The following is a 14,414-nucleotide window of genomic DNA, read 5'->3' as shown; positions in this document are numbered from 1 at the left end:
CACAGACAGACACAGAACACAGACAGACACAGAACACAGACAGACACAGAACACAAACAGACACAGAACACAGACAGACACAGAACACAGACAGACACAACACAGACAGACACAGAACACAGACAGACACAGAACACAGACAGACACAGAACACAGAAAGACACAGAACACAGACAGACACAGAACACAGAAAGACACAGAACACAGACAGACACAGAACACAGACAGACACAGAACACAGACAGACACAGAACACAAACAGACACAACACAGACAGACACAGCTTTTCATTCATTCACTTTTCTGACTATAAACTTTTTCTACTCAAGCCTTTTCTGATTATATCGTTTTATTGTTTGAATAAAAATGTGTCTGAATTAAAGATTTTCTCAGCGATAATAATGTGATTATTACTGTGTCTCCTATAGTATTAGCACGCCAAAGGCAGTCAGTCAGCATGTACAGTGTCATAATGTAGATTTAGTGTTTCGCAATGCTGTGTGGTAATATTCAAGACATTATTTGTTGATGAGATTTGTTAATAAACTACTAGTGCTTGGTTCACCTGTTTCCTGAAGCAGATTCTGGAGAAGAGGCTTATTTGTGTCCTGTTTTTTCTTCATGAACCTGTTAGTGAACAAAACAACACAAGCAGAGGTAACAGATAGTTGTTAGGAACACAGACACACAGTCACACACTAAGTCACTAACGCTTTAGTACTGCAATCGAAAAGAATTGCTTGAGCAATGCTGACAGTAAACAATGTGAGATAGAGGGAAGGAGAGAGGGGGGGGGGGGGGGGGGGGCGGGGAGAGAGAGAGAGGGAGTGGTAGACTGGTTAACAACCTCTATCTCCATGGCAACATTCACAAAAGAAGGAAGTTGACAAAGAAAGGATCCGCCCCCTCACCTGCCCCTGTCCTGAGGAGAAGCCTGTTGTTTCTCCCACAGGAGTGCCCAGACACTGACAATAACTTCCTGGTTTTCAGTCGGGACAAAGTCGTGCGTGCAAAAGGTACGTAATAAAAAGCGGTTGTTGGACTGTTAAAAGAACTGACACAGGATAAGGTCAAACTGGAAATACGAAGCTGGTTGTGTATTCTGTAGATACTGTAGGTCTGGTCTCTGTCTCACTACCTTCTATGGGTTTAAAAGCACAGGTGCATTGGTTTTGTTTGTTGAGGTTCTTTTGATAACGTTGTGACGGCCTACTGTGTTGTCCTAACACTTTAGAGGGATCAAAAAGTACGGTCTCAGTGCTGTCTGCTTACACTGCATGGGTCTTCACTTCACATTCGTACCTTTTACAAAGATAAATATATATTATATAATAACATGTATTAGAGGGGAGCGTGCTATGGCAACAACTGTTTGTGAATCAGGAACTAGCATACAGTGTTTAAACTTCAACACTATTCAGTGAGTGTTTTTGTAATACGGTGAGATCACAAACTTTGAATCTATGCTATAGGGACGAATATCCAAGCTGCTGTTGATCATGGAGACCAGGTATTCTCTGCTCCTGGTCGGATGTCTGCTGTCTATGTCCCTGGCCAACGCTGCCCTGAACCCTCCAGAGGGACCTAACAACACTTCAACCATCTCACCTGCCACGACAGGGGTTCCAAACCCAGCCACTGCCACGGCAACGCTGAACAGAACCTCCGCCGCCAATGGAACGCTCACAACAACAGCGGGTGTCACGCCTGCGTTCAAGGGAGGAGGTGTTCTGCCCAACGGCTCTGCTGGCACCTCCACAGTCCCCATGGCCAGCTCTGTCAGCACCCACACCCCAGGGCCTGCAGCCGGAGCCGGGGAGATTAACACCATGTCTAGCCCTCCTACTGGCTCTCCTCTCACCCCAGTGCCAACGACTCAATCACCAGCTACGACTGTGATTTTCAACACCACGTCTAATCTGACAACGACTCAATCACCAGTTACGACTGTGATTTTCAACACCACGTCCAATCTAACAACAACTCAATCACCAGCTACGACTGTGATTTTCAAAACCACGTCCAATCTAACAACGACTCAATCACCAGCTACGAACGAGACTGTGAACGCCACATCAGCCTCACCCTCCCATCCACCAAGTGAATATCCTCCCACCGCTAACACCACCTCGTGGGTGTCAACGACCAACGCAGCACTTAACGACACACGAGGTAAGCTCTGTGTGTCTGACCTTTGACCTCACTGTCCCGGACACTCCCCTACAGAATATCTATGTGGATATCTAAGTTTTTGACCTGGTTCCTGTCCTTGATTGTAGGAACGGAAGTGAGGCTGGATGACTATGAGAAGACCCTGACTGTGGTGTTCAGTGTGGTGCTGGGGGTGTCCATGTTGGGGTTGGTGATGTACCAGATGATAAGATGCCACCAGAGAAGAGTCCAGTACTCGCATCAGCCGCTCACTGAAAACACTGGTAAGCCCTAGAACATCCCCTCAAAAACACTCTGCTCAGTTTTCATAGATCTTTGTCATCAGTATTTACTATATACATTGTAGGAGTGTTTAAACTGCTACCGAATGCCTGCGCCACAAATGCATGTACTTGTGAAGTGATCAATATGGAAGCAAATCAGTGATATAATGTTTTGAGTTTTAAAAGGTATTGAATACTTAATATTGACATTTAAACACCACCGAATTAGTTGGTTTTGAATTCACCTCTTTAAAATTTAAATATCAATTTATTTCAATGTAAAAAAATTATCTGATACCAAAAATCAAGGTTCAGAAATGCAGGTTCCTCAAATTAGAACAGTAAAATTCAGATCCCAAAAATTCAATGAAATTAATTCAAGCTTCAGAAATGGAAAAATAACTAAATGCAGGCTGCTCAAATTTGACTGGTGAAATTCAGATCCGTAAAATTAGAGCTGTTAAAATTCAGATAGCAACATCCGGCAGGATTTCCCGCAGCACTTTTCAGTTAAGGCGGCCGGAAGCAACACACACCTGCCGCCTGAACTACGTAGTCAAAGAAATAAAAGATATCCGCCGTTGTCCTGTTTTCTCCTTTCCATTCCAAACCATGACCAACAACAGTGTCCCTTCTCTGCAGAACGCATTAGATTATCGCACAAACCAGCCCCCCCCCCCCCCCGCATTAGTCTACCGCAAACTAGCTCCCCCCCCCCCCCTCCCCCGGTCTGATGGCAAACCACACCCTACCACCTTAACTAACAATATTTAATCCTTTGAAAATTCAAAACATGATGTCACTGATTTGCTTCCATAGATCAATGACTAGTTAATGTTCAATGTTATTCTTTTCAGGTGACTTATACATCTCAGATGACGACACGCTTGTCATATCAGGAGGACTCTATGAAGGACACGTCTCTGAGCCAATCACAACACAGGAAGACTTCCCTCCTGACCCCTCCCAGCTAACACAGTTCCGCCTTGAGTTCTTAAATGATGATCGATAATTACTGTCCTGTTCTTAGAGGCAAACAATCCTTGCTTTCACTGTTTGGTTTTGAGTTATCTGGGATCTAACTGATTTGTTAGTCTGACAAGTATGATCACATTTTATGTTGTTTTATTTGACAATTCATACAATAATGTAAATAACAACTAAACAAATATATATATATAAATATATATAAATACAGTAATTTAAAGTAGATTACAAAACCGGAAAAATGTATTTAATAATTTAAGAACAATAAGTTAAAGTTGAACAATAATAATAATGAAAAACTAAAAATATTTTCTGAACATAAAATTCTCATTCATGTTGAATGGAGTCAAACTTAAGCCCGAGATAGTATAGTGATCAATAAACAACATCTCGTTTCAAAAAACGTATTTCAAACGCTCTCACTTGCACGTGAACCTCTGCTTCTATCAAACAACTATTAATAAAAATGTAATGAATGTGATGAACTTTGGTATTGCGTAAAGAGTGAACCCTTTCTATGCAAAGATCTTCTCTGCTGCCTTCTTCTTCTTGTGGGAGCCTGTGACGGCGGTCCAGCCTGCATCTCTCATCCTCTTCATGGCTGCCAGCTTCAAGGCGTTTCCTGGGGACTTCTGAACAGCAGGGCTTTGATTCTAACACACAGAGAAGGAGTTCAAAAACGGCTCAATGTCCTGAAAATGCACAAGTTTAATTGAAAAAACACAGAAATGTCAGTGAGGGTAAGTTGACTGATGTAGCGAGATGGTCTCTCCTCTCTTTCGTCACACAGGTGTGTCTAACCTTCTTAAACACGTGGAGTTTAGACCAGGGTGCTGACGACGACGCCCCCTGCTGGAGGCCTTGGAGCGGTTCTACGACTGCAAAGCTCTGAAAAGCACAAGCAGCACACAGCGCTCACAAGGTGGACAGGCGTACATGGTACAGGCGTACATGGTACAGGCGTACATGGCCGAGCGTAGCGCTGGGCTGGGAGGAGGTAGGGAGGCTAGCTCGTTTGTTCACCAGCAGGTCAGCGTGCTCCGAGCTGTCAGACTTGGGGTCCAGCTCCAGCGTGGTCTGGCTCCAGGGTCCAGCCTTCTGAGTCGAGGGGGGGGTCCGGATTCTGTAGGACTGCAGAGAAGGCGATGAGATCAACACTCCACGGGAGAGAGAACAGAGAGATGATAAAGAATCTGTAATGAAAACCGATAACCCCTGGGTTCCTGCCTTAATGCGAGGGGTCTCCCCGACTCTGGTTCCATAACTCCATGACGGAGTCTGGAGGACACCACTCTTGGTTTCCTGGGGAACCATCAGTTATTAATAAAGGTATGATGAAATGGAGCGCCAATATTTCAATTTCAATAGTTCCATCCCATAATACTCACTCTGAGAGCAGGAGTAGAGGCCTGTACTTTAGCGGCGCTCTGGGACGGGGTTTTCTGTTTGGTTTTGGAGAAATCCAAACCGTTCCTCTTGATGGCCAGTCTCTCGGGAGTGTCCCAACACCTCCCCTCAGAAGCTGAGGCTGGTTCAGACACCTACGTGTTGAACAAGGACGCTTAGAAGTGAGGAAATGGACCCCTTCGATATTGAACAGCTCCTCTGAGCGTCGGTTTACCTGCTTGCTCGGAGTCTTGGGTAGTAGGTTGGATGGACTGGTTTTCACAGATGCCAATTCTTCTCTCAGTTCAGCGATCTTCTGCATCAACTTCTCCTGAGGTCACAAACAACAGATGAAATCATAATAATTGAACGGTCCAAATCCTATGACTGGAATTCACCCTGTGTGCGTTTGAAAACAAGTCCTCTGTCACCCCCGCCTTCGTTTCTTGGTCCAGATGATTCTTCAGCCTGTCGTTCTCTGTGTTGCTCTGCTCCAACTGCAGCTTCTAGGGAGAGTCACACGTCAGTGCTGCTGCCAGGGGCTGCTGGTGAGGACCAGCGCTGCCAGGGGCTCTCTGGTGAACCCCAGCCGCTCCAGACTGAAAGCCCCACCAGGTGAGGATCGTACCAGGGTGGTTCTGCTGGCGTCTGCCTCCGCGACGCTCCTTTTCTTCTCCTTCAGCTCGACGTCTTTCGCTTCCAGCATCTTGTCGTACTGGTTCTGCGTGAGGATGGCACGGAATATTTCTCGTTTCCACGGACGCTTCCGAGACGTTTGATGCCACGTCTCACGTCAAACGTTTCGGAAGCGTCTTGTCGGAGAAATATTCTATGTGATTCTGACTAGATCTGAGAGAAATCTCACTTTGTGCTTTTCCATCAGGGCAACCATGTCTGCGATCTTGTGTTGACACTTGATCTCCACATCCTCCCTGCTCCTCGCGGCCTCGCCAGCTGTGAGCTTCAGATCCTGCACCTGCAGGGGGACAAACATACCTCCGGGTTACTCGCCTATCACGTCAAAGAGAAGAGAATGGAAACAGGATTCAGGACTAACCTCTTTCTGCAGCTCTGCTTCAGAAGATGACTTGGCAGCGACTTCATCGAGCAGTTCCTGATGTTTCTCCTTGCTGGACTTCTGAAGAATTTCTGCTGTTTCTTTCAGTTGGTTGATCTAAAATGGCCGACAAAAACATGTCAGTTTCATCCAGTCTGAGGAAGCGCCGGTCCCAGCCTGTAGACTGTGCAGGCTGGCATTAGAGAACAGCATGTCTACAACACCACTCATACGGCACTGTGTTCCAGATGCTTTATGCTTCAGAATGAGAGTCTCATACCTCACTTTCCAGCTGAAAAGATCTTTCTGCCTCTTTGGCGACCTGTTTTTTGAGCATTTCAGCCTGGAAACATCAAGGCGAGATTAGCTCTGGAATACTGCACTAGAGGCAAGGCAGAGATATTTCTTTACCATGCTACACACCTCTTTCTGATATTCCTCCTGATGCTTGTTTTTCGTGTCCAACTTAGTCTTCAGGCTGGAAAGCTAGAGAGAGAGAAAGGCAGGTGTCAGGCTGGACAGCTAGAGAGAGAGAGAGAGACAGACAGGTGTCAGGCTGGACAGCTAGAGAGAGAGACAGACAGGTGTCAGGCTGGACAGTTAGAGAGAGAGACAGACAGGTGTCAGGCTGGACAGCTAGAGAGAGAGACAGACAGGTGTCAGGCTAGACAGCTAAAGAGAGAGACAGACAGGTGTCAGGCTGGACAGCTAAAGAGAGAGAGACAGACAGGTGTCAGGCTGGACAGTTAGAGAGAGAGACAGACAGGTGTCAGGCTGGACAGCTAGAGAGAGAGAGACAGACAGGTGTCAGGCTGGACAGCTAGAGAGAGAGAGAGACAGACAGGTGTCAGGCTGGACAGTTAAAGAGAGAGAGACAGACAGGTGTCAGGCTGGACAGCTAGAGAGAGAGACAGACAGGTGTTAGGCTGGACAGCTAGAGAGAGAGAGACAGACAGGTGCAGGCTGGACAGCTAGAGAGAGAGAGACAGACAGGTGTCAGGCTGGACAGCTAGAGAGAGAGAGACAGACAGGTGTCAGGCTGGACAGCTCGAGAGAGAGAGAGAGAGACAGACAGGTGTCAGGCTGGACAGCTAGAGAGAGAGAGAGAGAGACAGACAGGTGTCAGGCTGGACAGCTAGAGAGAGACAGACAGGTGTCAGGCTGGACAGTTAGAGAGAGAGACAGACAGGTGTCAGGCTGGACAGCTAGAGAGAGAGACAGACAGGTGTCAGGCTGGACAGCTAGAGAGAGAGACAGACAGGTGTCAGGCTGGACAGCTAGAGAGAGAGAGACAGACAGGTGTCAGGCTGGACAGTTAGAGAGAGAGACAGACAGGTGTCAGGCTGGAAAGCTAGAGAGAGAGACAGACAGGTGTCAGGCTGGACAGCTAGAGAGAGAGAGACAGACAGGTGTCAGGCTGGACAGTTAGAGAGAGAGACAGACAGGTGTCAGGCTGGAAAGCTAGGGAGAGAGACAGACAGGTGTCAGGCTGGACAGCTAGAGAGAGAGAGAGAGAGAGAGAGAGAGACAGACAGGTGTCAGGCTGGACAGCTAGAGAGAGAGAGAGAGACAGACAGGTGTCAGGCTGGACAGCTAGAGAGAGAGACAGACAGGTGTCAGGCTGGACAGTTAGAGAGAGAGACAGACAGGTGTCAGGCTGGACAGCTAGAGAGAGAGACAGACAGGTGTCAGGCTGGACAGCTAGAGAGAGAGACAGACAGGTGTCAGGCTGGACAGCTAGAGAGAGAGAGACAGACAGGTGTCAGGCTGGACAGTTAGAGAGAGAGACAGACAGGTGTCAGGCTGGAAAGCTAGAGAGAGAGACAGACAGGTGTCAGGCTGGACAGCTAGAGAGAGAGAGACAGACAGGTGTCAGGCTGGACAGCTAGAGAGAGAGACAGACAGGTGTCAGGCTGGACAGCTAGAGAGAGAGACAGACAGGTGTCAGGCTGGACAGCTAGAGAGAGAGAGACAGACAGGTGTCAGGCTGGAAAGCTAGAGAGAGAGACAGACAGGTGTCAGGCTGGACAGCTAGAGAGAGAGAGACAGACAGGTGTCAGGCTGGACAGTTAGAGAGAGAGACAGACAGGTGTCAGGCTGGAAAGCTAGGGAGAGAGACAGACAGGTGTCAAGCTGGACAGCTAGAGAGAGAGAGAGAGAGAGAGAGAGAGAGAGACAGACAGGTGTCAGGCTGGACAGCTAGAGAGAGAGAGAGAGACAGACAGGTGTCAGGCTGGACAGCTAGAGAGAGAGACAGACAGGTGTCAGGCTGGACAGTTAGAGAGAGAGACAGACAGGTGTCAGGCTGGACAGCTAGAGAGAGAGACAGACAGGTGTCAGGCTGGACAGCTAGAGAGAGAGACAGACAGGTGTCAGGCTGGACAGCTAGAGAGAGAGAGACAGACAGGTGTCAGGCTGGACAGTTAGAGAGAGAGACAGACAGGTGTCAGGCTGGAAAGCTAGAGAGAGAGACAGACAGGTGTCAGGCTGGACAGCTAGAGAGAGAGAGACAGACAGGTGTCAGGCTGGACAGCTAGAGAGAGAGACAGACAGGTGTCAGGCTGGACAGCTAGAGAGAGAGACAGACAGGTGTCAGGCTGGACAGCTAGAGAGAGAGAGACAGACAGGTGTCAGGCTGGACAGTTAGAGAGAGAGACAGACAGGTGTCAGGCTGGAAAGCTAGAGAGAGAGACAGACAGGTGTCAGGCTGGACAGCTAGAGAGAGAGAGACAGACAGGTGTCAGGCTGGACAGTTAGAGAGAGAGACAGACAGGTGTCAGGCTGGAAAGCTAGGGAGAGAGACAGACAGGTGTCAGGCTGGACAGCTAGAGAGAGAGAGAGAGAGAGAGAGAGAGAGACAGACAGGTGTCAGGCTGGACAGCTAGAGAGAGAGAGAGAGACAGACAGGTGTCAGGCTGGACAGCTAGAGAGAGAGACAGACAGGTGTCAGGCTGGACAGTTAGAGAGAGAGACAGACAGGTGTCAGGCTGGACAGCTAGAGAGAGAGACAGACAGGTGTCAGGCTGGACAGCTAGAGAGAGAGACAGACAGGTGTCAGGCTGGACAGATAGAGAGAGAGAGAGAGACAGACAGGTGTCAGGCTGGACAGTTAGAGAGAGAGACAGACAGGTGTCAGGCTGGAAAGCTAGAGAGAGAGACAGACAGGTGTCAGGCTGGACAGCTAGAGAGAGAGACAGACAGGTGTCAGGCTGGACAGTTAGAGAGAGAGACAGACAGGTGTCAGGCTGGAAAGCTAGGGAGAGAGACAGACAGGTGTCAGGCTAGACAGCTAGAGAGAGACAGACAGGTGTCAGGCTGGACAGCTAGAGAGAGAGACAGACAGGTATGAGGTTGTAGTTCCACACCCCAGTTTGAGTAGCAGTCGCCTGGCTTCCTCACCTTGGTCTCCATGGCTCTGATGTGCTTCTCCTTCCTGTTGATTTCCACCTGCAGATCTCCACACTACACAGGAACCAGGAGAGCCACAACTGATGTCAACTTACAGTGATGAGCGACAGCTACAGTTTTCAAGATGGCTTTGGAATGGCCGACTTACGCTTTCATCAAGTTTCTTCTGCAGGTTCTCTGCTCCTTGACCTTGTTCTTCCAGCCTGGAGCTCAAAGAGCTCACCTCCTCCCTGTTGGATGGGAAAGTGACAGGCTCTGCTTTCATTCCTCAGTGTCTACAACTACGGCAGCTTAATAACAGTAAAGGGTCCAAGTGTTCAAGTCAGGTACCGTAGCTGATGGTTTTGATCTTCAAGCGCTTCGATTTCCTTTGAGATCTCTGTGCCTCTCGCTTCACTCTCCTGTTTTCCGCACGTCAAAACATACATGTATGACGTCATCCCCTGCCCGACGAGCATGTTTTATAGACAGCGTCAGCATGTTTGACTCTAACCTTCAGGCAAGCCTCCAGGGTCTTGGTTTGGAAACATTTGTTCTCAGCCTGCTCTTGAACCGTCTTCTTCTCAAGTTGCAGCTCATTAAAACTCACCAACAGCTTGTCATATTTCACCCTGAAACCAAATCAGAATCCAGTTATTTCCAGTGGAACCACGTAGCTGCAGGGGGGTCTGCTTGATGTTTCTTTAGAAGGAGAGAACTCACTCCTGCTGTGCTACGTCTCCTTGCAGCTGCTCTATCTCCTTGGTGGACCTTTTGTTTATTGTCATGGCAACAGACAGCTGTTCTTCCATTTCCTGGGTTTGGGCCTGAGAAGCAGACAACATGATGAGCTTCACTGTCTGGTCTACTCACACGATAAGGACTTGAGTGATGAGAACAATGTTTTCTTACGCAAGCCAAGAAACTGTGATCAAAGGACTCCAACCTCACTCACCTGTGTCTTGTTCCTCAGATCGCTGTGGGCCTTCTCAGCTTCCTGAAGTGCCTTCTCCAGTAAGGTCTTCTCGGTCTCCAGGATCTGTACTTTGGTCTACGAGGGACAGAGCAGCAGTGCTTGGGCTGTTCATACAGAGTCCTGACACAGCACATTGAGACGGCCAGGCCTCAGCCAGGCCTGATTCAGCCTGTCACAGTGGCTTCTCCTGTGGGTCTCACCTGGTAACGCTGGAATTGGTCACTCTTCCCTGCCAGCTCAGACGACAGCAGCATAGCTTGTCTCTCAGCAGCTTCTAACTTCTCCCTCAGTGACTCGATGGATTTAGATTTCACATCCTAAACAATTGAAAACATTAAAAACATTTTTTTTCAAGACTACACTGCCAGACATTAAGTGCAAATGTGTGTGTCCAAAAATACTACAAATTACCAGTTCCTCCTCAAGTACTTGTATCTGTCCATCTTTCTCTTCGTTCTGTTTATTCATTTCTCCTTAAATAAAAACAAAACAATCTCCTATCTATTCGTACAGGGTTTCAATGCCACAATGTGCTCTCTCTATAATCCCTGATCTGATGCAGTACCTGCCTGGATCCTCTTCTCCTGCAGCTCCTCAGAGACGGAGACCATCTTTACTTCCAGCTCATTCGCCCTGGAAAAGAAAGCCACAAGAGACCCACAGGGAGGTAAACAGCCACTCTGCCATCCTGCACAGACCAGCGGAGCAGTGCTGTCACTTCCATGCACCTGCAACTGTCTAGTTGAGTTCCTGGTTTCCCCTGCCCTAGTGTTCTGTCTGCCTTCTCTGTCTCCTGCTCTAGGGTCCATCCTCCCATTCACCCGTAACCAGCTCCAGCCCTACCTCTCTGTCTCCCGTGCCAGGCAGGTCTGGAGCTCCTGCACGGTGGCCTGAGCCTGGGCCAGCTGGCCTTCTTGAGCAGCCCTAGTCTGGTGGAGCTCTTCTAGGCTGGCGTCTTTCTGGAGGACGATCTGGGCAGTCTCCTCTTTGTTCTGCTCCAGCGCCGTGGAAATTGCTTTTCTATTTCCTGCGTGAAAAGACAGAAAGGCAAACATAACATGATTGTGTGAAAGACTGTGTACAATTCTGTACACAATCTTAATAAAACCATAAGAAAATCATTGATTCATGAAATGTTTACATCCAGAAACATATTTCAAAGTCCTGACCTCGCTTTCTTTGAGAAGTTCTTCTGCGTTGCGTAGCTCCTCTGACAGAGCCTGGCGCTCTTGGTGAGAGCTGTGAAGCTCTCCCTGGTGCAGCTCTGCTCAGAGACACAAGGAGCTGCCGTGAACATTGGGTCATCAACATCCACTTAGCATTAGGGCAGCCTTTCTCAACCCTGGTTCTCAGTGCTCACAGCCCTGCATGTTTTAGATGTTTCCCAGCTCCACCACAACTCATTCATATGAATGGGTCTTTACCAGGCTTCTGCTGAGCTTGATGATGATACATTCATTCGAATCAGGTGTGTTGGAGCAGGGTAATAGCATGCAGGGCAGGGGGGTCCCTGAGGACCAGGGTTGAGAGAGACTGCTGTAGAGTGTAGTCTTGATGAGCTGTTCCTACGTGCGGCCTGCTGCAGATGTTGGCAGCTCTCCTGTGCTTCCTGCAGGTGGAGGAGGATGGCCTGCAGCTCCTTCTCCTTCTCCTTCAGGGCCGCTTGAAGCTGCTCCACCTGCCAAGGAACCGTCACGGTTACACAGTGTCAGAGCTTCCTATGTACAACATCACAGCACGTGCATGATTGATCGAAGGTAACTCGCCTGTAATGGTCTTGGAATGTGTGTTGATGTAGATGTTAGCGATTGATAGGTTTACACTAACCTCTTGTTCCTTCATCTTAATTTCTTCCCCAAACTTTTCCTTCAGATTGTCAAACTGTAGCAATCCCTCTTTAACTGAGTCCAACATTTTAAATTAATTGATTTAGTTCATGACATAAGACAAAACAATGATGAAATCAAATGTAATGCTATGTAACGGACCTATGTTGTGTTGGAAAGTTACCTTTTTGCATTTCACAACGGTCAAACTGTGCTTGCAGCCGAAGGCTCTCAAAAGCAGCTATCATCCTCTGCAAAGAAAAAAAACGTGGTCAAGCACAAATACAAGAGAGAAAAACTATTCGCATCTGGCACCAGTGGATAAGACCGTCTTAAATATTCACCTGAATATTCTCCCTGTTTTCTATAAAGAGTTGATGTGTCTCCTCTCTTTCAGACTCAACTAACAGCGCAAAGGAGAAAGATAGAGTCATCAGTTAACACCAACAAGCTGCTTGTTTCCATTCAGCCTGGGGCTCCAATTTCAGGTTTTATTTAACTCACACAAATGCATCTTGTCTGCTGATCTCTGGAACGTATCCTTCAGGATGTTACACAAATTGCGTGTTGCATTATTTCTGTGGCGAGAATAAAAATAGGTTATTGACGTTGTTTTATGATCAAATATGTAGTGTTGTTTAAATATCTGTTTAATAGTAAGATATTCCTCTTGTTCAGCAATGTGCTCCTTCAACAATCAGTTTTGACAGCTCCAGTCCAGCTGGGTCTGCTTGATAAGGCAGAAAACATACTTATTCCTCAGATCCTCGTTTTCACTGATCTGTTCTTCCAGTTTACTGCTGAGACTTTCATTTCCAAACTGTGACATGCAGAAATGCTTCCATTAGACAGTTGCTTGCCATGAACATACAGTAGCAAAAAGACAAGGTGGAAGTTTTGTTCCTGCATAGCAAAACCAACTGTGATGTTGGATACCTGTAAGTCCTGGATGGCTTTGCGCTGCGTTTCAATAGTTATTTTGTTTTCTTGCAGTTTTCTTTCTCTTTGCACCGTCTCAGAGTCTACTTGGACTTTCCAACACTTTATTTTCTCAACTTCATCAAAGAGTTTTGAATATAACTTTCCAGATGTGCCTTTAGTCTGAGGAATATGTTCCCGAAATATTGAAAACCAAAAATACTCCAGGCACTGTTAAATAACAAATGCTACTGCAATGAAATCTGTTCTTTCGTTGCCCGACTGAAGAATATATGCCGAGAGGATTAAGGTTGACATTAAGGGATTTAGTGTCTCAGGTAAGAGGAATAAATCATCACTAGAGCTTGGCTCAGAAACACAAAAATCCTTTCCAAACTCACCTCTACTTTTTCTACAGGTGAGACAAAAGTAATCTTGGACACATCTTTGGAAAACAGAGCCAGTTGAAGTCAGACATTGTGAACAAAACGGACATAAGTATGATACTGCACAGTTGTGTTATAGATAAATACCTGCTTTAGGTTTAGTGGAACCCATATTTGTAATGGGGATGGTAAAGTGAGTCTCTTTGTCAAATTGTTTACTGTAACCCTGTTAAATCAAGAACGTCAGTTGCCTAATCATAATGGTACTGCTGAGTGAAAATGCTGCAATAGAAAATGAACACTGATGAATGAGTGAACCTGAATGTGCCTTAGTCCAAGCTGGTTTGAGTCAGTCTGTGGCTTGGCATTAAGTTGACTGCTAGCGCTTTGTAGACTCATATTGTTTAAGCTACCTGTTGTGCGGTGTTTATGACTCCAAAATCGTCAACGGATTCCTGAGGTTTCACAGCTGAAATCTGTCCTGGGTTCACTCTGGGAGGCACCATTAACTTGAAGTGGAAACACTTGTCCCGCTCCATTCCTAGTACTTGGCAGGAATCTTTCTAACGGCAAGAAAGTCAGACTACAGTACTGTACAGTCATTTCTGGCCCATTTTTTCCCTCCCAAACCTACTGTAGGCTACATATGTTACAGTAGAGCTGGAGCTATTCAACAGAGTTAAAAACGTCCATTATTCTATGTAATAAGTTGGCCGAGGATACACACAAATATAGTTTAAGATAGCTAGTAAACCCCCTACTACTGTAGCTACAGTGTACTGCTACTGTACAGTAGCGGTCAGAGCTACTATGCTAGTTACAGTGGAGTTAGCTAGTGCTAGCTACAGTAGCGTACTGTACAGTACTGTACAAAGTAACAGTTTGTTGAGAGCTGCAATCACACATGACAAATATTGTTACAATCGCTAGCAACTGATACATTGGAATAGCGTTCATTTCGAAATACTACTCATCAAATTATGAAGTTAGCTGGCTAACTAACTATAACTTTACCTATCCGCAGTCCAAGACAAAAACGGTTTTGACGGTTTTTTA

General features: G+C 46.9%; 2 protein-coding genes across 2 annotated transcripts; one reads left to right on the top strand and one right to left on the bottom strand.

The window, feature by feature from the left end:
• Positions 1-912: 912 nt before the first annotated feature.
• On the top strand, positions 913-3,803 carry si:ch211-105j21.9 (sialomucin core protein 24-like). Its single transcript, XM_047026605.1, has 4 exons — positions 913-1,016; positions 1,473-2,172; positions 2,280-2,435; positions 3,293-3,803. The coding sequence occupies exons 2-4, from the start codon at positions 1,500-1,502 to the stop codon at positions 3,445-3,447; spliced, it is 984 nt and encodes a 327-aa protein (XP_046882561.1). The 5' UTR covers positions 913-1,016; positions 1,473-1,499; the 3' UTR covers positions 3,448-3,803.
• Positions 3,804-3,930: 127 nt separating this feature from the next.
• Positions 3,931-13,897, bottom strand: sycp1 (synaptonemal complex protein 1). Its single transcript, XM_047026505.1, is given in 33 exon segments — positions 3,931-4,075; positions 4,224-4,255; positions 4,406-4,553; positions 4,650-4,724; positions 4,811-4,963; positions 5,044-5,139; positions 5,240-5,314; positions 5,437-5,529; positions 5,674-5,784; positions 5,866-5,982; positions 6,146-6,208; positions 6,289-6,351; positions 9,265-9,327; positions 9,422-9,503; positions 9,604-9,674; positions 9,767-9,884; positions 9,976-10,079; positions 10,208-10,303; positions 10,429-10,545; positions 10,640-10,701; positions 10,794-10,861; positions 11,072-11,255; positions 11,370-11,495; positions 11,798-11,900; positions 12,050-12,129; positions 12,239-12,305; positions 12,399-12,457; positions 12,559-12,632; positions 12,807-12,874; positions 12,991-13,155; positions 13,374-13,384; positions 13,506-13,584; positions 13,772-13,897. Coding segments are annotated over 33 exon segments (3,087 nt in total). The 3' UTR covers positions 3,931-3,937.
• Between the last annotated feature and the right edge of the window lie 517 nt (positions 13,898-14,414).

The sequence above is a fragment of the Hypomesus transpacificus genome, chromosome 9 (genome assembly GCF_021917145.1).
Source record: "Hypomesus transpacificus isolate Combined female chromosome 9, fHypTra1, whole genome shotgun sequence".
Lineage (NCBI taxonomy): Eukaryota > Metazoa > Chordata > Actinopteri > Osmeriformes > Osmeridae > Hypomesus > Hypomesus transpacificus.
Note: the sequence above shows the minus strand (reverse complement) of the source record. Positions and strands in the feature narration are given on the sequence as shown.